At 36.0% G+C, this 27,384-nt stretch overlaps 2 protein-coding genes across 2 annotated transcripts; one reads left to right on the forward strand and one right to left on the reverse strand.

Moving 5' to 3' along the window:
- The first annotated feature begins 2,654 nt into the window (after positions 1-2,654).
- On the forward strand, positions 2,655-10,382 carry LOC139960425 (2-oxoglutarate and iron-dependent oxygenase domain-containing protein 3-like). The gene is made up of 9 exons (XM_071958770.1): positions 2,655-2,877; positions 3,958-4,178; positions 5,502-5,577; positions 6,244-6,286; positions 6,905-6,969; positions 7,424-7,483; positions 8,272-8,425; positions 9,178-9,301; positions 10,024-10,382. The coding sequence occupies exons 1-9, from the start codon at positions 2,804-2,806 to the stop codon at positions 10,164-10,166; spliced, it is 960 nt and encodes a 319-aa protein (XP_071814871.1). The 5' UTR covers positions 2,655-2,803; the 3' UTR covers positions 10,167-10,382.
- Positions 10,383-13,100: 2,718 nt separating this feature from the next.
- LOC139959824 (protein N-terminal asparagine amidohydrolase-like) lies at positions 13,101-26,532 on the reverse strand. Its single transcript, XM_071957703.1, has 11 exons — positions 26,251-26,532; positions 25,553-25,707; positions 24,726-24,831; positions 23,901-23,966; positions 23,027-23,138; positions 22,007-22,080; positions 21,039-21,092; positions 19,876-19,929; positions 18,264-18,364; positions 17,579-17,692; positions 13,101-17,163 (listed from the first exon to the last, which is right to left on the reverse strand). Exons 1-11 carry the CDS (start codon positions 26,258-26,260, stop codon positions 17,005-17,007), a joined length of 1,005 nt encoding a protein of 334 aa, XP_071813804.1. The 5' UTR covers positions 26,261-26,532; the 3' UTR covers positions 13,101-17,004.
- Positions 26,533-27,384: the final 852 nt, after the last annotated feature.

Consider the following 27,384-nt stretch of genomic DNA (forward strand, 5'->3'; position numbering starts at 1 on the left):
GACTATTAAATTTGCTATACTGTTGTCACAGTAAAATTATTGCCTGGAAACATATGTGTATAATTTGCTGAGTTGTATTTGTCGATTATTTATTAACAGTTTTGGGGCAATTTGCCTGTTTGGACGTCGTATAATATTCCGGTAGACTTATTTTAGTTATTCACGCAACAAATGGTGAAATACTGCAACCAACTGAGCATAAAAGAGGTTGGCCAATCAGCATAAAAGAGGTTGGCCAATCTTGGATTTGCATCGGCAATTAAGTGATGAATCATTTAGTACGAAAGCTTAAGACACGTGGATTTACTGAAGATATCAGATGTTCTTTTGTTTTGCTGGTACGGTTCAACCTGTATAACTGCAATGCATGAATATATGTGTACGTTTACATTTCACGTGTACAAACCAGCTAGTATATCATCATATTCATATATGCGTGGAAAACACTAAACGAGGGTCGACTTACGTGATAAACTATTAAAGGCATACCGTAACTTACTCGTGTCAACTGTGCCATATGTAAGCCTATATACACTTTTGATAAACTGTCATTCGATTTAACACTAAAAACAGAAAAGAAAGATACTCGATATATTTATACACCGGAACCGGGGTAACCTTACGTCAACCATCAGCTCCCTGAAGTACCCACTGATCTGTACACTAACAGTGTACAGATCAGTGGAAGTACCGATACAGGAAACTTTATGGGCGACCGTTTGGGAAAAAAACATACAACGATGAAAAAAACAAACAAGAAAGAAAATTGAATAAGAGGAAATATGCAAAATGAAACAAACATAATTATGTAATACCAATGTAGAAATTGTGAAATGCTGCACTTAAAAAGAGAAATAAAATAAAGACAATCATGTAGCGAAACACATCAAACACATGCAACCGAAGCTGGATAAACAAGGAGCACCGGGAAGACAAAATTGATCCACTTGTCAGAACAGAAATATATAGGATATAGGATAGAAGAGGGATTCGGTCGTCGGGCCGAAATGAGGCAAAAAAGGGTAAAGAATAGGGGAGCGGAAGAGTCCGTTTGGCAGAGTATGATGCATGGGTATAGAGTGAGGTGACCATATTTTCCTGACTATAATCGGGGACATTTATTGCGTGACTGATGTGGGGGAGGGGTCAAAGGGGAGGGGGTGTCCCCCTCCCCTTTGGAAAATTTTCAAGTGCCTAAGGTGCTTAGATGTAAAATGGTGATACTTAGGACCTTTTTTAAATCAATTTTATTTCAAAAATGTAGCTTTTTTTAGATGAAATTCACTTACTTCACGTGGTTCTTTGAGAGCTTGTGAGTTGCTCATGCTCACACTATAAGTGTCGTTGTGTCGCCGTAGTTGCCAATTATACGGTCGAAAGAGTGCTAGGCTAGATCGATCTAGCATATTTTTAACAGTGTTTCTACTTTACGCTGCCCCACCTGTTCCGTTCTACGCCTGCACACTTGACTAAATTTTGTTTTTATAATTATATTACTAATAATGTGGGATATTTTCAAAATTCCTGAACATTTAGACGAATCGGGGACATTTTCGGGGACACTTGTTCATCGGGGACAGCACACTGTAATCGGGGACTGTCCCCGAAAATCGGGGACGTCTGGTCACCTTAGTATAGAGGATGATGGATATGGGGGGGGGGGGGCATGCAGAGAGGGGGAGAGGGCGGGAGAGGGGCCGGGGGAGAGGTGGAGATGGGGAGAGCGGGTCTGGACTAGACGTATGGTTGGAATCAGTACTGGTTATGCTATTTGACTGGTCATCAAGTTACGACAGTAAAACAATCTCAAACAACATGATATTCATGTCGGTCTTTGAATTGACAATAGTCCTATAACACTATAACATAATGATAAAGAAGATGACAAGATTGTCCATGGCTTTGATTATAGCCTATACGTAACATTTGGTGATTTTCAATTTTTATCACGGAAGAAACACTAGAGGTATGTTGTTCTAACTGAGCAGACAGTTTGTAGTATGCTATTGGCCTATATGTTCGGAAGAACTTCCTTATTCAGCTGTTTCTTAATGAATAAAATGATTTCCCTGAGCTAACGGGCTTAAGAATATTTTAGACAGCTATTTGAATCATTGCAACCGGCTGTGGGGCTATAGTATAGATCTGTGGTGTTACTTGACGCTCAGTTAGTACAAAGTACAAAGATAAGCATTTCATGGTATGCTAAACTTCGTAAAATACGTCTAAGGCAATCAAAGCGAAAAACATGTTTATTAACTGAAAACCAACATTATCACAGATAAACCTTGATTTTCAAAACAGGCTTAGGACTGATATATTGCCGACATAGACTCTGTGACCTGCAATTTCTCTGAAGTAATAACCCCGCTTTTTTCGAAAAGTGTAGGCCTACTAAACTTGTTCGGAACTCTAAGCTTTTCAGTTAATAAATGGTTTATATGTTGATAAAACTAATTTTCCTTTGGGAAATCCATGCTTAATTAACGATGTATATGAACAAACCAGGGAGTTGTTCCATAACAACTCCCTGAAGAACACAGAGTTTCGACTATACAAATAATACAAATAAGTTAGCATCTGGCTTTCCATATACATGTCCGTGACATCAGCTCCGACCAGCCATGGACCGTACAAGCACAACCGGTATATAATCTACTGAAATGGCTAGTACATAACTACATTACGCGTGATAATTTAATTCTGCGACAGCTATGGTATAAACACGTAGCCTATGTATGTGTAACAGTAAGAAACACAAGAGTGAAAGGTTGTCGAATGTATCACCCTGTAAAACTATAATATGGCTGTTGAGAAACGCAAGAAGTCTGGGAGTAAATCTCCGAAGGAAAATCGAAAGGAAAGCGAAGACACATCGTAAGAGACTTATTGAGATAACGAAATAGGCATAACTTAGGCCAATATACCTCTATCCTTGGCCTAGGATAGCCTAGCCTAGCCTAGTACTACAGTAGTTTTGTGCTATAGCCTAACTTAGGCCCAACCTAGCCAAGACAACATAATTACTTCAAAGTGGCCATTCTTACGACTGTTCCTAAGAATAATTTCCGACTACGCATGCGCACTTGCTATTTTTATGACAGGAGAACTATTTTTTACGACCAGGAGTAACAATAATTTCCGGTTAGGGTTAGGGTTAGGATTGTGGTTTAGGGTTAAAGTTAGGGTTAGGGTTACCCCTACTACATGCGCAGTTGCTTTATTTACTTTACTGCGCTTGAATTCGCCTTTGTCGTAAGAATAGTTTATAAATAATTGTTACGACTAGTCGTAAGAATAGCCACGGCCTAACTACTTAGCTAGCGTACATAACCATGGTGGAATAGTTTTCTTGGCTTTCCAAAGGCATCAATGTAATTTCAAAATTTGAAATGATGGCTTGGTATTTTTCAAAAGAGACACATACAGAAATGACAGAACACAGAAAAGAGAAAAAAGGAAAGATGAGATCTTTAACAAAACTGTAAGACTCCTAATGCACCCTGCAGCTGCTAAATTGCTGGTTTCTGGTACAATGTTCCTGTCCTTCTTGCTTTTTTGTTTTTTATTGGGGGCTGGGGGCCAAAAATTTGGAGCCCTGTCATAGTTTGGAAACAAAGTTCAATGATCAAGGTAATTATGAGGGCACCTACTGGAACTTGATGAAAGGGGCACCTAATTTTGCGATCAATTGGGGGTAACTTTAAAAGAGACTATTTTGCCAATATGCTGTTGTTGCTGTTAATTTTAGCCATGCTCTGAACGAGTTCCACAAATGGAAGTTACTCAATACCCTCTTAGCTTGGAACATCTTTCCTAACTACATTTGTACTCATTAGTGTGACTTTTTTAATATATCTTGCTTAGCACTTATCTCATTCTGTATGTTGAAGTGAAGTTGTTTTTGTTTTTTAAGAAAGATGTATTATATGTATTTGGTATTCTTTTTCATTCCAGTCATGATCGATTGCCAGAGCAGCCGTCTGGCTTCAGATGGGGTGCAACCCTTCGCCATTCCATCATGAGAATGATTATAATTGGGATATTAATATACACACTTCAGGTTGTTTACAATAAGGATTTACCCACACTTGCCAAGCAGGATGAAGAAATAGAAGCAAGAATCTTTGATAGAAACTGTTCGAAAGATTACCGAGAAGACAGGAAGAAATTCAAAGGTAAGCTTACTGAAGTTATGCAAGTTTAAGTATTTGGAAACATGTTCCATACATTGTGAATTTCAGTCCCATTTAAAGTACTACAAATTGTTTGAAATAGACTTCAAGGTTTAACCACCTTTTACAATTGACTCCCATCACTGCTTACTGTAAATTCCATATTCAGTATTTCAGTAAACAACCAATCAAAATTTAAATAGTTTATAGAAACTATTTTGAAGGGAATTGCCTATGCATACTGTGTGTGACATAGGCTAAAGGGATATTTGCTCTTCCAAGTTTCTCCTCCCACTCCCACCTGCCTTTCCCCACTCCACCTGCCTTCCCACACCCCACCTTCCCCACTCCTTTTTGCAGTTTCAAGTGTTAAAAAAAATAAAATGCCTTGCACTCTTACCCATTGTGACGGATATTAAGCAGTTCATGAGCTTTGACCTATATATATATACTGCAATAATTCAGGACGGGTTGAAACTTTTGAAAATTATGTTTCGCATTCTGGTTGCAGGTAATATGGAAAATGTTTAAAATAATTGATTTATTAATCAATTATCATTCAATTAAGAGAAATATTCTAGGAGAGCATCTTGGCTTACTCAATTTTGAGTAATACCCAGTAGCTGTGGTGAAGTTAGCATCTTGGCCCTCTATCCAAATTCAAACTGGTACTTTCGGAAGACTTTGTAGTGCAAACAATTTTAGTGAGGTAGAAATTGAAGGTGTGGTAATTATAACCCAAAGCACACCTTGTGAAAACTATTGTTTGCAAAAAATTGTTTTGTATACATGTTTGTGATTTCTTCATACATTATTTCACCTTGTTTGAATTATAGAGTGTGCTCTATTTATATTTCACCTTTATTTGAATTACAGAGTGCTATATAGAGTGTGCTCTATATTTATTACACATTTATTTGAATTATAGAATGTGCTATATAGAGTGTGCTCTATTGTTATTACACCTTTATTTGAATTACAGAGTGCTCTATAGAGTGTGCTCTATTTACAATTCACTTTATTTGAATGATAAAGTGTGCTATATAGAGTGTGCTCTATTTATATTTCACCTTTATTTGAATTATATATAGTGTGCTATATAGAGTGTGCTCTATTGTTATTACACCTTTATTTGAATTATAGAGTGCTCTATAGAGTGTGCTCTATTTATATTTCACCTTTATTTGAATTATAGAGTGCTCTATAGAGTGTTCTCTATGGAGTGGGCTCTATTTTATTTCACCTTGTTTTGAATAACAGAGTGTGCTCTATAGAGTGTGCTCTACAGAGTGCTCTATTTTGAATTCACCTTTATTTGAATTTTAGAGTGTGCTCCTCACCACTGTGGTCGTGGTGTCATGGATAAACTGTTGACAAGAGAAGAGGCCCAAACACTCCTAAAGTAAGTCTACATTATGAAATACTTTCACAACAATGAAAAACATCAACACTTTCAGTGTAGCTAACTCTTGTGCTGCTCCCTACAGTATCAACCTACTGTCTGTTGCCATAGAGTTTTATACATACTTAAATATATTTTGAAAGTACCTTGAAGAATTGAAAACAAAATACTTTGAGCAACATTGTGAATATGTGACAGATTTTCATAGCCTAAATTGTTTGCAGTTCTCCCTTTATAACTTAATTCCTATATCAAAACCTCTTCTTGCCCACCCCTTCCCCCTCCCAACCCATTAGGATTCACAATACAAAAGGCCTATTGCATACAACAAATACTTTATGTAATTGTTGAGCTATTAAAACCTGCCATTCCTTAGATCAGAGGACTTTGAAGCTTGCCTCAAGCCATGGAGACACTGGCCAAGATGATTGTACATTTTTACGTCTTTTATGTATCATTATTATGTGTCCTATTTATAAATTTTGTAATTTATTCTGGAATAAAGAAAAAAAAAGAAGATATATTATCCTTTGGGAGTCTGATTGTATAATTGATTAACACAGAAGATGATGTAAAAATAACACATGATACATTATACTGTCATGCTGTACCAGTAAAAGTTGGCAAAACGATTTATTTGTTTGTGTTTTTGTCTTCTTCTTCTAGGGTTGCAAAGTCAGGTCTTGCCTATGGTGGATCCAATGGAGGGGTACGTATGTTAATATTTATTGAGTTGCTGCGGTTTATAAAACATAAAGTACAGTTCATTGCTTCCATGACAGTCAAGCCAGGATTGTACAAAAAATCCATTAACATTACTGAGGTGGATATGATTTTACAAATTATGCCTGAACATTCTTTCTAGTATATACGTAACTTATGAAATTTGTCTCTACCAATAATAATCTGTCTGACTAACATTTTTTTTTCGTTTTGGTAACATTAGTCAGTTATCTGCAATGCTAGTGAGATAGATTGTAATCTTATTAAATTTTCAATATTCATGCTACTTTAAGGCTTTTACTTATTTATTGGTTACTGTTACCATATATCTGTTTATACTACCATTGTATGTAAAGTTGAATAAACCATACCCCAATTTTGGAACAGAGAATGGACAGTAACCCTACACTAGGGTCTATTGGCTACGGGTAGCTCGTCAACAGGGTTCCCGTCCTTTTAGTTTGTTCCATTCTTAGTTTGTCTTTACTAATCATCTCAGCAAAACTTTTGAGCAAGGTGAGAACTTTTGTCTATGCAAATAACAAACAAGCTTCAAATTTTAAACTTTATTTTTAAGGGAAAAAAAATGCTTTTTTCTTTGTAGGCTTCCATTTTAGATCTTAACACAGGGGCACTTTCTAAGGGAACAAGTTTCATCAATATATACAAGTAAGTAAGTTGAGGAAATACATGTGCACTAAAATGAAGAAGTTAAATGACTTAAATAATACCAGAAGGTCACCAGGGTCATTGGCTTCCCCCACCCTCCCCCCTCCTCCAACCTGCCATCTGAATATTGTTTTCAAACAAGGTGTGAAAAACAAGGCAACTGTGTTCACTTGGAACTTCCAACTATTAGGTGTTGATTTGCATCTCCAGGGGCATTAACTATCCTTTTAAGGGAGCTATTATGATTGCATTCTTCTACCCTACCTTCTCTGTTCTTCCTCCCTCCCCCCCCCCCCACCGTCTTTCCCATCTCATACTTTTTGAGGTCATATTATGTCCATATATAGTTGGAATTGTCCTAATCATTGATGATGGCAATGCAGGGATGACACGTGTGCTTCCGCGATAATTCTATAAATATCAAGCACTGTTTTGTTAACTTGATGTTCTGCAGATTGCTGGAAGACAAAGGTATAACAGATGTTTTTAGCGAAAAAGACTTTCAAGTTTACAAGTAAGTAGAATCTCTCGTGTTGTTTCATAACTTTGTTAAATATGTCTTTGCTTAAAGTAGCTTGGTTGTATCCCACTATGTTAGTAATTAAACTTACATTTAAGCATATCTCACCATCCACCAAATTCACTGTTTTTGATCTAGTGCAATCATGGTTTGTTTAAAGTGGGAACTAGTATTTATCTTGTTTGCAATTTACAAGTCTTAGCTGGTAAATTCCCCCCTACCAGGTACAGTAGATGACATTAAGGTTATATGTACTATTAGAAAGCTAGGCAGCTGCATTTGTAATGTAAATAAAATCTTATATAGCTCACTACGTGCGATGCATCTGTGCGCTTCACAAACAATCTAGAATATACAATGACAAAAACATTAAAAACATAAAACAGTAAATACACATACCATATACAGATATATACAGGAATATGAGATCATAAACGATTAAAAGCACTGGTGAAGAGTAAAGCGATAAAACAGATTGACTACAAAATCTACAATTTTAATGGTAAAAAGTGAAAATTCCAATTGAAGCTAGAACCTAAAAACCAACATGACAGAAAATCATAAAATCTAAAAAATTTGCTTTGAAAGTATTTTAAGCCTACGGCAAAGTCTCCATATTTGTATATTGTATTGGATGGTAAATACCAAATGGTGTCGGTTTCTTTATTTTTTTGTTTATAATGTAATCAATTGAATTCATATAATTGATTCCTTTTGATATTGATTCACACCATGGTCATGTTAGTTTATCAAAAGTGAAAATATCAACGTTTCCTCTCAAGGTCCGTGTCGACAAAGATCCGTATGGCCATCGCGACACAGTTCAGGGTGCCATATGCAAAGTTATATCTGACCAGTCCAACTTTCTTCAGCAAAATGACCAATAAGCCAGCTAAAACAATCCATGATGAATATTGGCATCTTCACGTAGATAAGGTGAGCAATCTCTCAGCATAATGTATAGGCCTACTGACAAATTCATAGGTTGTATGTTAAATGGGGAACAAAATGTTCAGACTGTTAGTCTGATGCTAATACCATGCTATACTGTCCTCCCATATCATGCTTCGAAGCAATAATACTGACAGTACAAACAGTTTCTAACCGTTTAACTGACAGAAACCTGATATTCATACTGCACATACTGTCAGTATGACTGCCTTGAAAGCAGGACATGAAAGTACAGTATGAACAAAAAATGGTCTCAACTGGATTATTGGTTGGTGCAGGGCAATCTGTTGTTGGTGCCCCTACCAGGTGCCATACTATCATTTAAAGCATAATTTCTTGTTATATATTTACTTTTATTGCTGTACTATTGTGGCAAATAATTGTGGGTTGCAGGGGGGGGGGGAGTGGAAAGGCGAGTGATGTCACGTAAGTGAGGGACATATTTATGGAGAATAATTTTTGTATTATTCATGAAAGTGTCTTGGTAGTTTTAACAAAAGAAGTTAGTGATGAAACCAAGATTTATGACTAGTGGGTATTTTATTAGAATATTATATTACTGATTGCTTCCGCATTTTCCTCCCTACCTCTCCTGACCCAACCCTCCCAATCCCTACCCCCCAATCCTTACCCCTCCCAATTTCTGCCCTTTCATTATACCATAGTTGTCTGTTAATGATTGTTCAATTGGTGAAGCTGTTCTTTCTTTACTACAACATTCTTATTTTTGTCTTCAGGAGACATACAGCACATTTGATTATACTTCTCTGCTGTATTTAACTGACTATAAGGAAGACTTCCAAGGTGGTCGGTTCGTGTTCGTCGATTCAAACGGCAATAAAACCGTTGAACCAAAGTTTGGTGAGTCAATAAGTTATGGAACTGTGATATATATACCAGATATATATACCAGCATGGTCTGCCATGCAAAGGTTTAGCAGCAAGTAGCTGGTTTGATTAGTATCATAGTATCTCAACAGAAATGAAGTTTAAAGCAGACCCAACCATCATCGTAATGTTGTATGATAGAGGACACTGTTCATGGAAAACTCCCTCCTTTGATGAGAGTATGGCTCAGAATTTATATGAGAGGTTGGGCAGTTTGAGTAAAGTGATGGAATAGTGCCAATAGGATATTTGCAATTGTGTAGTTTCAAGTTGGTATTCCTCTTCATATGTTCATTTTGAAAAATTAAGTTGTATCTATATAATATAAAACTCAATGCTAGTAGGAGGTGTTATCAGTTAGATTTTATCTTTGTGATCATTTTAGCAATTTTTGAAAATAAAATAAAAATCATACCTAACAAAGAAAATAAGAAAGGATGAATAATAATGAGCAATAAACACCAATTATGTAAGTTAAAATTTATGGAAACAGTTTGAGACTAGCATAAGTTGTCTCAACATTTAGCAATCAAGTTTTTGTGATCTTGAAGTTACATCTCCCTCTGAGCAACCCTCTCCCTCTGAGTTTAATGTGCAACTTAAATCAATTTCTCCATTCTATCATAAACAATATTCTGTTATTCCTTTTGTTATGCTTAAATTGATTTTTCATAAATTTGGCATGTTTTCTTCAGGTCGGGTGTCATTCTTCACGTCTGGTTCTGAGAATGCGCATTACGTGGAGAAGGTGACGGATGGTACCCGGTATGCTTTGACCGTTTCTTTCACCTGTGACCCAAGCAAAGCCATACAGGCACTCATGGGCCGTAACAGCTAATACCCAATTATGAAACCTCTAACAGTACTGAAAACATGATTTTTTGGGGGAAAATTTATATTATGATATCATGGGGGTTATGACACATGTGATATATAACTCTGAGGTGCAACATCAACGTATTGAAGGAAGATTGCAACCTCTATGTAATAAACAGTAATCTGGTTGCAGGACAGGAGGAACAATCCCAAAACATCATATATATCATATATATATATATATATATATATATCATATATATATATATATATCATATATATATATATATATGTATATATATATATATATATATATATATATATATATATATGTATATATATATATATATATATATATATATATATATATATATATATATATATATATATATTATATATATATATATATCATATATATATATATATATATATATATATATAGTGTGTATTTCATTTATTTGTTTATTATAACACACAATGATAACTCTATTTACAAATGTGATACAGTTACAATTTAAATTTATGTTACGAAAGGAATTTAAAACCCTTTCTAGGCTTGTGAGGCAGATCACATCCTTCTAAATAATGCAAGAACAAAAGAAGAGGGAAAAATATATATATATATATATATACCAATCTATCAATAAGTGTTTTTGTAGTACTTAATATGCTTGTTCTCAAAACACGAACGTGAGTTGCAAATTTGTTGGGAAGCACATTCCATGCAGAGGATACATATATGTTATATGTGTCATGTGACGGCATTATCCAGCCATGGTTTGAGTGGCGAAGAAACTTGGCTGTTTCACCAGTTTCACTATGTGGAATTTCACAATTGTTACAACAAAAGTGCCTTAGAGAACTCATGAGAAGTGTAGTCAGAATGTATCAGGTTTTTTCTTTAGCTAGTTTTGTTTCGTCATCTCAACAAAAATTGTCCTTCTTTCATTAATATTTTGTAGTTTTTTCCCTTATTGATTCAAATGAGTGCAATTCCTATCATAGCAATGTATATATTCACTGTTCGATTTGTTTTTATTGGGGGGGGGGGAGGGGGGTTGTGGTGAAATTGCTCTCAGTCGATGAAACTATTGGATTTTATGTTCTGAATCAATCATGAAGATTTGAAGATGTATTAGAAGGTATTACCGTGGCATTTTTAGAAAGAAGCAGATTGCATACTTTCAGCTAAATAAGAAATATTTAAAGCTTACTTTTTGCATCAGCCTACTACAGAGTTGAATTCTTAGAAGTTTTAACCCATTTTTGTCAGGTTCTTACCCAACAATCAAGTAATCTTAAGGCTTCATATGGAGGGGGGTGGGGTAGGGGCTGTTGAATATTTTAATTGCATTTTACTTTAATTGCTTCTTAGATGAGGGGGTTATATACATGCCATATCACAAATTGCATTTTATGACAGTATGTTCTGTATCTTGGTAAGAGCCTCATATGGAGGGGGGTGGGGGGCAGGGGGGTAGGGCCTGTGGAATATTTTATTTGCATCTCCTCTTAATTGAGGGGGTTGTATACGTGCCAATTAACAGATTGCATTTTATGACAGTATGTTCTGTATCTTGTTAAGAGCGAAGACTTTTAATGCGGCTGGTTACATTAATGATGTAGATTCTATCGCTATCAAATGCCTTTCAACAGGAACTATACTGTCTCAATTATTACTATTTCTTAATTTGCAATCTCAACAAATTTTTTAATCTTGAGAGAGTTTGCTGCTTTCAAAAGATTTGATCATTAAAAATGAATTTTTAAAGGATGGTGATCAACATTAAAAACAATGCTACTATTGTCTGCTGGGGCAACCAGTAAAAAGGTTTCATTGTGGATGTACAGATTCGTAATCATTTTGTGGAATAGATTCTTTAGAAAATGAATAAATATAATGTTCAGTCAAATATATCTTCATTTTATGTGTGTCTCTTAACTGTGTTGAAGGTATGAAATGAAAACATAACAATGGATATGAGAAATTACAAGTTTATTTTCAGACATCAAACACTAGCTGTTCAGCTAAGTTGTCATAATATCACTTTTACAATTTAAAAAAGTATACAAGTTAATTTATGTCATCTCACATTTCTAATCTAAAATAAAAGATTAATAACTGGTTAATTAACCGGTGGTATTTCCATAGATCATCATAATCATCATCAATTCTGTCATGTCCAAACGAATTTTTTTGGTAATTAGAGTAATTAATAATTAGACATTGGAACTTGTTTGATATATCCTGCGGAGATGAATTATGAATATTCATAAAAGTGTGGGAACTCCAATTGCATATTCAGTGAAAAACCCTGATTGGCCTTTCATAAGAAGGTTTGAACTGACACAGCTGTTTTAATAGCAGTCTGACAAGATTTCATAAAAAAAAATTATTATTTGAAGTTTTATTGCAAAATATCATTTTCAGTGCTTTCATTTGCATCATAGTATTAATATCACATGGAAACAATATAAAACAACATGATATATAAATTTACTTAATCCCCTGATTATGAATGTCATTTGTGAAGCGAACTGTAAATGTCCATCGGTACAAATGCACACTTGCATCCCATCCAACCTCCCAACTCCTCTACAAATCCCTTCCCCAAATCCCCTCCCCAATTCACCTTCCCCACTTTTAATAGAGATGCGAATGGTAAGCTTGCTACCCGGTAATCAAACCAGACGGATAAAACTGACACCAGTGTCCACGGCTCATTTCATAAATTCAGTGATGGCACTTAAAGGGATTAAAAAGAAGTTAAAACCTAGTCAACCGACCATTACTATCATCCTCACTACTGTATATGGACAGCATCACAATGACAACCATGTGACATTACCGAGAAGCCAGGGATGAACTTTTCCCCCTCCCTCCCTCCCTCCCTCCCTCCCTCCCTCCCTCCCTCCCACCCCCTCCCTCGCTTGAATAGATTAAATAATATTCATCTGTAACCCCCCCCCCCCCCATCAAAATCAAGCCAGCAGAGACACACACAGAAATCTGAGTAGAAACTGGCTGAAATCAAAAAGGTCATGTGTTATGTAGTATATTACTGTTTAGACAGTTACGTATTATACCATAGAAAGGAGTACAGTTCCATGATCACAACAAATCCATGCATGCTGTTAATAAACCTTGTTGAAACATTAATATGGAGATTTGTACAATGGCAGCTACTGTCAATGTGGCAAAAAGAGGAATTCACTGTTTAACTTAAAACCATCGTGAAATACACGTGATGCACCCTTTAATATACAGGGCAAAGTATACCATGGAACCTGGCCGGCATTAGAAACTACCAGACGAGGTCTGTATCGTAGACAACCCTCAGTGTTAAATATTACATCCAATGAGAAGTTATGAACAAAAGATTGCAATCCCTCCTTCTCCAGTTATTCTTCACCTATATCAGTCTCTCTGTAACTCAGATTCTATTAAAGAATGAAACCTTTAAACTTGAAAAGAATATGGGAAAGAAATTGCAATAAATGTTCAAGGTACTCAAGCTATTAAATAAAGGGAAGAAATTACTGTTGGTAATCTTACTGTTGAAGAGCAATGCCTCTAAAATTTGTGTTGCAAACTATAGAATTTCACTTAAAAATTTTGTCTCTAAATTGAATGAAAGGAAATCTGTCATCTAGAGAACTAATCAAAGCTGCAATTATAATGGCACCATTGACAAATTATGACACCATAGTTATATGTGACACCCTAGTATCATAATGAAACTCTAGTATTATTGTGTCATCATGTCATTCTAGTATCGCTGTCTTCCAATTATCATTGCATCCCCCTAGGATGATTGCATCACCCTAGTATCATTGTCACCCTACTGTTATTGCATCTAACTAGTATCATTGTTGCATCCTAATATCATTGCATCACTCTAGTACCAGTGTGTCACCCTAGTGTTATTGTCACCCTAGTATCATTGCATCACCCTAGTGTCATTGCATCACTCTAGTATCAGTGTGTCACCCTAGTATTATTGTCACCCTAGTATCATTGCATCACTCTAGTATCAGTGTGTCACCCTAGTAGCAGTGTGTCATCCTAGTATCATTGCATCACCCTAGTATCATTGCATCACTTTAGTACCATTGCATCAACCTAGAGTCAATAGGTCTCCCTAGCACCATTGTGCATCCCTAGTATCATTGCAGCACCCTAGTATCATTGCATCACTCTAACATCAGTGTGTCACCCTAGTATTATTGTCACCCTAGTAACATTGCATCATTCTAGTATCATTGCACCACTCTAGTATCAGTGTGTCACCCTAGTATCATTGCATCACTCTAGTATTATTGTCACCCTAGTATCATTGCATCACCCTAGTGTCATTATGTCTCCCTAGCACCATTGTGTCACCCTATTATCAATTAATAATGTCACTGACTACACTAGTCTGGTATTATAAAATAACCATAAAGTGTACACAACTTTACTGTGTGAAAGTGTCAAACACTGATTTACTAATGATAGTAACATATGAATATTTGAAATTTATGTAACAATTTGATGATGCTAAAATTTCTTCCTTAAATTTAATAAGAACCACTCACAATTGAGAAATAATTTGTCCTTCCTACTGCATAGTTTGAGAGATAGGCCATAGTACAAGAAATGTCCTTTGCTCTTGTAAAAAATTTGAAGAAATATTTTCCACAAACCCTCTCAGAATTATAAGCAAAGCCATTACAACAACCAGAAAGCCAGTAAGCTTTTTGTGATTCCTTGCCAATTGAGATTATAATCCCAAGATTTCATCATTGTTGATTAAATTGATCAGCAAGGTTCTTTCACTGACTGTGGACCTACCTACTAAATATGTTAACTTACCATGTTAACAAGCAAAAATCAAGTCAAGCCCTGCCCACTAACGAAAGTGCATAATATCACATTGAACATACGTTATCATGTACCCGCTATCTACCAACACCTCCATACAAAGTATGATTCAATTCTGAAAATGTTTACATTTGACCCTGTGACATTATTATTCATGAGATGAGCACCAAAATCAATAGGGTTCATCTACTCACTATGGCGCATCTACGTACCAAGTATGACTTGTTATTTAGTTACCGTGTTTACAATCTATTTTAGTGGAAATAAACTTAAGCCGCTTCCCCTAATAAATATGCATAATATCAACTTGAACATAAATCACCATGTACCCGTTATCTACAAACATATTAATATCAAGTACAAATAAATTCTGACTTTTGGTTGCGGAGTTATTAGCATTTGAAGACTTTTACGTTTGACCTTGTGACCATCATATATATTCTTGAGATGAGCACCCAAATCAATAGGGTTCTTTCACTCAGTATGGTGCATCTATGTACCAAGTATGACTTTAATCCAACTTGCCGTTGTTGAGTTATCATGTTTACGAGGCAAGGGTGTCACATACACACACACACACAAACGCAATCACCATTGGATAGATTCCTTGAGCCTTAGGGCAAGGAATCAAAAAGTTGTAATAGATCAAAACAATGGTGTATTGTCTTTAAATGAAAACAGTTCACGTCTTGTTACGACAATCATCTCAGCAGTCATTTTGTCAACATTTGGATTATGGAGTTTTGAGCAAACTACACAGAATATATGTAGATATTTTTATTTTTGGTGCAGCAATAAACAATATTTCTCTATTTTGCAAAAGTGGAAAGCAAAACTGATTTATATCTGAATAAGAGGTTGAAAGTTGTTAAAGAAACAGGATCACACACGTGATACATGCAGTGTTAGATTTACGCTTATAAGCTATTTCTTAATAAGTCAATTCTTAAGCTGGATATATACATTGCGTTGGTTGTTTGGCATTGAAAAGCAAACTCACACACATAAACTGGATACTTCTAAATCTAATCAAGAAAATTGATCTGGTTACAACAATTAAACCGATTACTCCTATGGCATCAGCATGGCACCTAAACATGCTAGAAATTAAATTTATGGTCACCTATACTCACATTTTTTACAAGCATTTTGTAGTCACCCCACACTGAGTTATACTGCATTTGTCTATTTTAACACTCTTCAACGTCTGAACATAATTTCATTGACGAGCAAACCTCTATATTTAAGTACTTTTTGACAACTTCTAGCAATTTTAACTATGCCAAAAAATTTGGGCTTATACTGATTACCTTTAACAATGAGTTATAGCAAAAAAATTGCTGAGGTCTTATGAATAGAATAGTTATTTCCATGTGTATTTTTTCCCCTAAAAATTTTAGTAAAATTACATAAACACACTTTATATTAGATATACCAATGGCTACATCAAGGAATGTATGTACCACCCTAGTGTTCCTTCACCATTGTTTCCAGATAGCAAAAAAGTTTCATACATTAATCATTTCTGAACTCAAACCACCATGGTTTGGATTGATGTCTTAACAGTTTGGTTTGGTTTGGGGGGGGGGGGGGTTGCCAGGTATGGCACTCTCAGACTTGGTTTCCGTCTTGTAAGCATTATGCATATATATAAAGTATATTAAAAGTTGGTTTCTGGACTTATTCAACTTTAACAGACCATGATTTTCCCCGGAACCCTCTGCAGAATCCTTTTGCCCTCGCAGACCTTGTAGACATATTTTACAGAATCATTAATGTTTCCTGGATGTCATGTTGTAATAAAGTTGGCTCTAATTAAACCTGTATAGAATTCATGCATTTATGTATACAAAACTTCACTGTTTGGAACAATGTCTAAGATAATGATCAATTTTCCCTGAATTAAACAAATTTATATTTGTAAGTCGTCCTTGATTTTATCGCTCTGTACATTGCTTACTCTGCCTCTCCCGCCTCCTTCTCCTCCTTCTTTCTGTTATTTCATCTTCCACTTTCCATCCTCCAAATGGTAGATATGCGGATCCGTGTTTGGGAAGATCATTCTCGACATCGGATTCGATAGCATAAATTTGAAAGTCTCTCTCGTCTTCTGCACATAACCTGGCTTCTCAACCTCTGGGGATGTCGATGTATACTGTGAATAATGAAGAAAAAAACCAACTTGAAAACACACAGCATTTCAGTCTGAGTTCCTCAATAAGTATGAGGGAAGATATCTCACCAAAATAGAGTCCCTCTCAACTTTAACAAACACGCAACTCCTTGATCATCTTCTATAGTAATTCCTCCAGAATTTCATCAGAATTCCATTTGTACTTATGTCCTATCACCTCAGCATCAGTTAACACCCTGTTCCCCCCCTCCCCCACTCCCAATAGAAAGATATTCTTGAACACAAACATATGCTCAGTTCTTTTAGTTCATAAACTTGCCATCCTCCTTCAACATTCCAATTAATAATATTCTTGGTTACCTTCACCACCTCTTACTATTAGTAGTTCCAATCATTGTTAAATGTTTCTGTTTCTATACAGTGCTGGTTCACTTACCGCAAGAAAGATATCATCTGGTAGTGAAAGTAGTGTTGCCAGATGCCTAGGTACACGATAATTGAATGGGTGTATCCTAAACTCTCCCGATTCAGGGAAGTACACCTGTGTCATCTGGAACGATAACAAGCATAAACGTCAAGGATACGATCAAGTTGTGGAAATACAAGAGGATTTTAATAACATTAATGAAGTTTTCTGTTCATGCTCTATCAGACATGCCTCTTCACGTCACTGCAAACTTGTTCTGGTATGGCAAACCGAATGATACACATAATGGGGCCCATCTGCAAATACACTTGCAAACTTGTACAAAGAATCTGTGTGCTTCAGTATGTCAAAGAAACACAAGAGACTTTGTCAGGTAACAATGCCACCCCCCCCACACCCCGCACACCCCCATCCTTGTCGTCAAAGCTTAGTAACACCAATGATTGTAGAACAAGCATAGGAATGAACTTTCACATTAATTTTCTGATAAGGATCTTACACATTCTTGGAAACAGTTTGACTGTCACTAGCAGTATTAAAAACTCAGCCTCTAAATATGGACTTTCATTGGATGACAACAAATACACTACTTTATTTGACATTTGCTTTCTATGTATATTTCTGATTATTTAAAACCTGCTGTTTCTAGGTCATTACAACCACTGAATGGACTACGTCTGCAGCATGAACTTACTGCCTGGACATCTCCAAAGATTCTTGCAGACCTTAGCATCGCATTTGGACCCTTGTCTTCAAATTCAGCTGGAAAAATTTTACCGGTTTTCACGTTGACTCCTGAAATTATAACAACTGGTTATTAAGAGTTAGGTTCTAGATGAAACAGGGTAAAAAAACAATGAACAAAAAATTTAGGAGCAACATATATCTTCCTAGCTAATAAACAAAGACTTTGAGAGCATCATATCTTGCTAGCCAATGAAAAGACAATTCAAAAGCATCAAATATCTTGCTAGCCAATGAACAACATCTTCAGGAGCATTAAATATCTTGCTAGCCAATGAACAAAGAGTTTAGGAGCATCAAATATCTTGCTAGCCAATAAACAAAGATTTAAGAAGCATCAGATATATAGCTAGCAAATGAACAAAGACTTTATGAGCATAAAATATCTTGCTAGCCAATGAACAAATACTTTTGAAACATCATATATCTTGCTAGCCAAAGAACAAAGAATTTAGGAGCATCAAAAATCTTGCTAGCCAATGAACAAAGACTTTAGGAGCATCAAAAATCTTGCTAGCCAATGAACAAAGACTTAAGGAGCATCAAAAATCTTGCTAGCCAATGAACAAAGACTTTAGGAGCATACAATATCTTGCTAGCCAATAAACAAAGACTTTAAGAGCATCAACTATCTTGCTAGCCAATGAACAAAGACTTTAGGAGCATCAAAAATCTTGCTAGCCAATGAACAAAGACTTTAGGAGCATCAAATATCTTGCTAGCCAATGAACAACAGACTTTAGGGGCAATAATAATTTCACAATGCACTCACATAGTCTTGTAAATGAAGAATGGAAAACTGAAAATCTGAGAAATTACAAGCAACTTCAATCTGCTCCTTCCATGTTGTTTATAACATCAATTTTCTGTAGTTGAAATATCTAGGAAACATTACATAAAAACGCTCAATTTGTCTTGAAATACATTCCCAGCTGTTGTCTGGGTTAAATGTCAAACAAAACTGTTTACACAGACTGACACAGTACTAAAAAGTACTGTGGATTCTGACTGCCTCCCCCAACAAAGAAATTGTTACATAGGGATAGTCAACAAAGCATAGGATATGTAATTCGAAGGCCACCAGCTCAAATCAGGCTATAGCCAAAAATTTCTTATTCTTTTTTAATGTAACACCCTTCTAATATAGTCAGACCTGATATTGTTACACACATTCATTTCGTTCAACAATCACCTGTCGCTGATCCAATGAAAATCTCAAAGATAACCTGCAAATAATTTGTCAAGCAATATTGAATTGACCCACCACTTTGACTATTATTCTTTTTGAGTGCAGTCCATGGCATTTCTACTGCCATTGATCAAATATAAATAATGCCAAGAGACATGAGAAAGTTAAACAAATAATAGATTAAATTTGCTTTCAAAATGTTTGTACTGACACCATCCATTCATAATAGTATAATTTTCAAGACAACAGGTAGCTTGACAAAATGGACGGTTTTGAAAGGTTTTGAGCTCTGCTGGGTACACACCATCTATTTAGAACTTTATTTAAGTAGCAGTCTACTGCAAATGGGTGGAACATGGCAGGCTGGACTCACCGACTCCATAAAGAACAGGCCAATTAATGTCTCCTCTTACTACATTGTTAACCTCTGTATAAAGGAAAAGGTACAAACCGTAAGCTGAATTCTATAACTTTAGCCAGTTTTCTTTAAAAAAATAATCATAATAAATTTACTATCAAGAAATGCTTTTTAATAACAATAAAACAATGTTTTCTTAATGAATGGCTTTATCGTACTGTTTCATTTGCAATACAAAAAAAAAACCTTGCAGAAAAAAAAGACAAACTCTGCCAAGTGTCTCATCAGAGAGGTTATAAGGATGAATGAGAATAAAACAAAGCACTAGAGTTTTGAAAGGAAACGAAGAGCCAGCGTTCAACCAGGCGCTCCATCAGGATTTAGGGATTAAAAAGTCAGTGTTCAGCTTTATACTCCATCAGGATTAAGGCAACAAAGAGCCGGCCTTCAGCTTTGCGCTCCGTCAGGATTTAGGGAACAAATCTAAGATCCGGATTATCAGATATTTGTGTAGCACTATGCTTTAAATATCCTGCACAAGAACACTCCCAACAAGTCACAAAAGGGTTACACAGTCAAGGACTGGTTTACAGCTGTATTCGTCCATGTAAGCTTCGATGTGTAATTTATCAGCATCTCCTATTACAGGGTATACTATGCTGGCAAACTGGAAAATGCTTGAGTCTGACAAGATATATAGTATGTCATTTTGGGGCCACATGCAGTGGGATTGTACATGAAATGGCATGGTCAACCATGACTGCTCTTGTCAGAACTTTAAATGGTTTGTGTTTGTCCTCTAATTTGATTGAAGTATTGATTGAAGTACAATACTGTGATCCACTGTAAAACATATGGACAAATTTAACTGACTAATTTGTCAGCCTAAAGAATCTACTTTGGTGTCTCTTTGAAAAAAAACATAGTATTCATTCCCAGTTTATAATATTCAATATTCAAAAACATAACAGAGTGATGAGAGAGGAGCAGGATAGTGGGGGGGGGGGAGGGTTACTATGAGTGTCTGACATCTTGCAATGCATGAATGTGTGGGTGCACAGGTGCTGATCCTCACCTCACAGAATGAACCAAATATTTGGAATTTAAAGAAGAAATTGTTAGATGGGATGATACAAGAAGGTTATTTTAACAATTAATAGTACAAATGAATAGTATACCTGTGCAGCATAAAGATTGCAAATGAATGTTTGTTCCCTGATTTTGTAAGGCAGCTAAGGAAGAAAAGAGAATGGAGGAGTTTAAAGTCTGTGAAAATAACATTACAAATTACATGTTACCTCAAAAAAAGAGTTTCATATTGTCTACTATAATGATGTGATAAGGGATAACCTGTAGTATTCTTTGTTAAAAAATATAAATATATTTTAGTATGCCTTTCTCTTCCTAATCTGTCTAAGCCAGAAAACAATAAGCAAAATTGTGATCTCTTTTTGGAAGATCACATTTGAAGAGTGTCTCCTCCTTTTTTGTCTTAAGTTTGGTAACTTGGGTCCACAATTCTATGTGACTACCTACGAGGAGATAATGCCCAGTCGAAGCTCCAGCTGTATTAATCTTGCTGTATTAATCTGTTACAGTTAATATCTTCAAAATCAATTTGAAAGTAGCATTCACCATAAAAATTAACGATCGATTTTAAACGTATCAGACAACAAAGAGTAACTGTACAAAAGGAATGGTCTCCCTTTAGTGAACACATCACGGCTACAGCTTTCAATGAAGAAACCTGGTGACTGAGTGGATAAATCACAAACACAATAAACACAATGGTTCTTTCGCTTACCATGTGGGTGGTTCAGATATAGACTAGCTCAACCAAAATGATTTAAATATCTTCCTGTGAACCATTTTCCCAGCTTGACAATTTCAAACAGTGGCGATTTCCATCCAAGTTGATGTACCGATTATTAAACCTGTTACCTAAAGTAGGGGGATGACCAATCCACAGAACTCATTTACTGAGAGAAATCTCTTTTTGTCTGTACAGTAAACAACTTAATAGGTATTGAAGCTAGTAACTCAATTGAGACTGGTGGGCTTTGAAGAGAAGATCTGATTAATATTCACTGAAGTACACTGTCACATTGGAATAAGGATAAACCCTTCCTGAATTAAATAGACTTACCAATCACATTGCATGTTAGATGTGCAGAGGTATTCTTTGAATCACAGAAACCGCCGAATAGATGTGCCTCAATTCTGTTGAATTTAATGAACAATATGCAAACATTAATATAGTATAGCCAACAAATTATCCTGTATTTTTTCTACTTTTTATATTAAAAATACAGAAACTCATTCTGTTGTTAGTAACATTGGCAACTTCTTTAATGGCTAATTTCAAGGTATATCAATTTTCTGCTGCTAGGTGAAAACAACTTGCATATATAGCAAATTTAATCGTGCAGGGCATGGATTGTTTGTGTATGTAAGTTCTGTCATAGTTTTATGTATCTGGCAACTGTGCTGAAGTCATATCACCATGGCAACTATAGTGAAAATAATATCTTTAATTTGCTTTATATCATTTATACACAAAGAAAGATAATATTCATTAGCAACCGAGACAGCAGTTTAAAAAACCTGCAACTTAGATAATTTGAAAGAGCAGTAAAATATTAAAATTTATCCCATTTCAAAGCAAGGAATGCATTTATCATATCTACTGTAGTGTGATCCATTTCCTGGAGTAGCTGATAGCTTTAGCCAGCCAAGATCAGTTGCCTTCAAACAATCACATCTACAGTTATGAACAAACTCTTGAGATGGGACTATTTTCTAAGCTCACATTGCAGACGATAAAACTGAAATTTCTAGAGTGACACTTGCCGTTAGATGAAGATTTAATGCTTTACATATTGATATGCGATGCATAAAATAGCTGGTAAGGCCTTAAAATGTCCCTGGAGAAAAAATTAGTTTGAAAAGTGAAAGTTTAAATACCATCCTTGAGAAGGGCTGGCATCATTTTTTCTAAGCTCACATTGCAGATGATAAAAGTGAACTTTCTTTCTGATAGAGTGACATTTGCTGTCAGATGAAGATTTAATGCTTTACATATTGATATGCGATGCATAAAATAGCTGGTAAGGCCTTAAAATGTCACTCGAGAAAAAATGAGTTTGAAAAGTGAAAGTTTTAATACCGTCCTTGAGAGGGGCTGGCATCATCGTAACTGTTCAATAATTGGATCATAGTTTCCAGTCCCTGTTGAGTATTTTGTCCATCAAAATGGGTCAAGGCTGTTGCCCCAGTTCCTATAAGAGCATGTTGAAATGTTCATCACCAACAGTAGGTTTGATGCTCATGGATGTAATTTGACTACAGTATAGTTAAATGATCATTAACACCATAACAATTGGAATTAAGCATCAATAGCCAAAGGTGACGTTTATCAAAAGCAATTCAAACAGCTGCTTAATTTACAGTAGTCACAATTGTCTTTGTACCGATCTTGAGTTTCCGCTAACGAATAGGGAGAAAGAGGTGGGGGTTGGGGGAGATAGAAATATCTGTGGTGTAAAGATCTGGCTTTTTTTCCTTAGATATTCAAAAGGCTATAATGGATATTAGATGTCTGAATAAATTTCACATGTATAATTTATAACCAAATATTTCTCATGGAAATGATATCTAATACAACTTAATTTCTCTCTAGATTGTCCTTAGATTTTAGAAATGATCAACAAAGTCAAAGCAAAGTATTTAAACTTGTATCAGATTTGATAAAAGAACCTCTGATAAAACAAAACGAGACTTTTCATTTCTACGGTCACCAAAACCAAGAAAAAGCTAAAAATACTAATTTAGAGATTGAAGTGCATGGCATCAAAATGGATGAAGCAGAATCCAACGACATGATTTAGTATCATCAACTGAATGAAACTCTCTCAATACAGCTTTACCAAGACATATAGATCTGTAATACCAGCTTTCACAAATGATTAATGAAAACAAATAGTATAATCCAAAAACTGGCACACTCAATTAAGACCGTAAGAATAAGAATACAAAATAACCTGTATGGCGAAGAATCAAGATGTGGCAAGTGGTGGCATCGTCTGACCCAAGGATATCAATTTTATCTGTCAAGAGAACAGAATTGTTGCTAGAATATGGACTACATTCATTAAATAAGGTGCTGTTAAGGACATGATTTTCAAAAGCCATATCTGTGGAATGTGTCTCTTGATGTACATTAACTGTGTAAATACTTTCAGAACGCATTGCAGTAGACACAGATTAGTACACTTATGGAAACCTAGATAATAAAGTGACTACAAAATTGCAAAAAAATTGACCTTTAATTTACATAATCTTTCTTACTGGAGCACTTTCTGTTTATGGCAAAAACTCTTATTCAAATATTGAATATCTTCGTCTTTGGTAGTACAAGTTTGGACGTAATCAATATTATTCCAGTACAATTTCTGCATCTCTAAATCATATTTACCTACACTGGCCTTTTTGCAGTGGATAAGCAGTTTACTATGTGTAACAGTAAGTGGGCCTGACATTTCGGTGGCCAATTTGGTGGCCAATTGGCTAAGGCGATGGACTCGTGATCCAAGGATTGCTGGTTCGATTCCTGCCTAGTTCATTACGTTGTGTCCTTGGGCAAGATGCTTTATATCACTTGCCTCTCTCCACCCAGGGGTTAAATGGGTACCTGTGAGGTAACTTGTCATTGGGCGCAGTATATAACTGCTGCCAACTGGAGGGACTGTCTCTGGGACAGGTCTATCATTGACCAGGGTTAATATAACGTCTGTAAGCACTGTGATAATTACCATGAATAGAGTAGCTAAATGCCTAATATTATTAGCAACAGAGCATATACTCACCATCCTGAGGGTGTGTAGCTGCAATTTCCCTCTGGTAGACATAAACAGTCCTTGGTAATGATGTAAATTTCTTTAATGGTTGTCTTAAAATAAGCTCTGACGAATCCTGGACAAGAAAGACAAATTATGAAGTTATATATTTAAGTGTTCATAAGAGAAAGTGTCAAAAGTTAGCTGTCAATGAAACTCTGAATATACTGTATGACTTAGGGATAGGTACAGTATTATCAGTTTAATGAAACATTAATCCTACTTTTACCCAAATCGTTTCATCACTTTGACAAACATTAAATGCAACTATAAAATACATAGCAAACTATTAGGTCAAACAACCTGTGAGAGTACAGGACTTTGCCGCCCTGCTTCTCAAATTTCCCACTTTGTGAATTCCATAGAATAGCCCTGTAATGAAATACCTCAAATCACTTGGTATATACTTTATACTGTAGGTTACTCCCTGGTGGTTGATGATTATAAACTGCATATTGACTGATTTTACTATGCAACTGAATAATGCACATTAACTTGAAACTTAGTGTATTAAAAAAACACAATTCCACACATAAATATAAAACTTTTTGAAACAAATCACTTTGTGACATGTAGGAGGATTCCCTTCGCTTTCCATTGGATCTGTTTTCCGTCACCCAGCTCACCACCCACCGTAAAAGTTTGGGAAACATTGCCTTACCAATCAGATATTTTGTGCCATTTTTGTGTTAATTGCGAACCCATAGTTTAAGGGAGCATCTAAAATACCAGCCTGCAAGCTAGGTTAGTCACATTGCAACATACATGTTTCAAAGAGAAATAATGATTTGATTTACCTTCAGAGATGGACAACTGTCAAACAAAGATGAAGACGAGGTGAAGTTGCTCTCATATATTTCTTCATTCACAAATAGAGGCATATTTCTTTCATAAATATTTCCTTGTGTAACGAATGATGACAAACTGGCCGTACTGTAGCGACTAGTGGTACCTGTCATGAAGACAATAAACAACTACTTATGTGTAGTCTGTATGGAGTTGGCTGGTAACCTAGAAAATATACGGACACCAATGAACTGTTTGGCTGCAATACTCAGCATGCAGGAGAGCTAGGTTAGCTGCCAGTCGACTTGATGTTAGTAATTAAACAATAACTTCATCGGGGCATCTGTTTCAAGTTGACAAGCTCAGAAAACTGTACATAAATTTTCTGACATCTGAACCATTGGAATTTTTGTGACTCACTTTTTGAGTCATGCAATACTTTGATCTCAACATGGGGAGTGGGGTCAGGGGGGTGGGGGACTTCAACATGTCCACGGATTTCCTGCAAAAAATATTGTCACCTTACCCTAGCACCTACAGGTATACTACTAGTAGGCTGTATCTTTAGTAATTATACTGTACATAATGTAGTTAACACAAACCTGGTGTAAGGTGGAATTTATAATAATCAACAAGACGATCTAGCCACAAAATTACTCTCCATTGTCTAATTACCGAAATCAATCAAATGAGAGCACCGATGACCTACCAAAAAGCATGCGTTCCTCTATGTGCCAAAGGACTCGTTGCGGAACCACTTTCACAGAAACCAAATGAACAGGCTTACATTAGAATCAAATACAAGAGCCTAACACCAGTTCCGCTATTGTTTGGTAGTTTTTGTCTAGATCGCGTAATATGATTGCATCCTGGGCGTGATTGCAATGTGGTTCCGATGTGACATTGTAAAATTTCCGAGAAGTATTTTATCCGGGGTATTAAAACAATCTACCGGATAAAATATGTCCTTCGTATAATACCGTTTATACTCAGTGTACAGGGCACGTGATCAATGCTGTTCAATTACCCTTAGTTAACGGCCAGAAGGGGAAATTTAGACATGATTAACTTCTTCAATAAAGCGTGACATTAGATTTATGCAGTGATGACTGTGCGTTGCGTCTATAGTTTACAATTAAATCGTCAAAGTGGTGGCTATATTTAACCGGCCATCGATGACGCTATGCTTATTTACCCTATGGCCGGGTAAATAAAGCTTAATTATCCGAGCATCTGGTAAATAAGCAGTTGTTGATGCTTTTACGTGACTATGATCATCGGGCGGAGAAAAAACACAAGGTTTTGTTTACGTTCCCCATCGTTAAGGCATCCGACGAGGAACAGAGTGTGTAAGTAATCGTTGCGACAGCGTAATTTGGTCCTATCTTACCGATGATAGGGAGAAAAGCATAAGCGAGTAGGCCAAATACTTTTCCCGACCGTTAGGCTGACATTTGATGTGATCGGTTAAATAACGGTGAAATGTGTTTTGTTCCTGATCATATGCAAACTGGCGAATGGAAGAACTGTACTGTATACACACTACGGTACGGTACCCACACACAGTACCAGAGTAGTACCATGTACTTACAAGGGCTGTACGATTATTTGATACACACCCGACAATATATTGATCGATTGTGATCGGGTAAATAAGCGGTGTTGTGTGCTTATTTCCCAGCGATCGGGTAAATAGCCACAACGTTCGTAAAACGATATATATATATAAACAAATAGTGAACATTCGCCCCTTCTGACCCATTCTCTCACCGGCCTGGCTACGGGTCTGAGACTACGTTTATGTTATAAATATATTAATCGCACGCCACGCGTGAAGTGGGTA

The sequence above is a fragment of the Apostichopus japonicus genome, chromosome 19, assembly GCF_037975245.1.
Source record: "Apostichopus japonicus isolate 1M-3 chromosome 19, ASM3797524v1, whole genome shotgun sequence".
Classification (NCBI taxonomy): domain Eukaryota; kingdom Metazoa; phylum Echinodermata; class Holothuroidea; order Aspidochirotida; family Stichopodidae; genus Apostichopus; species Apostichopus japonicus.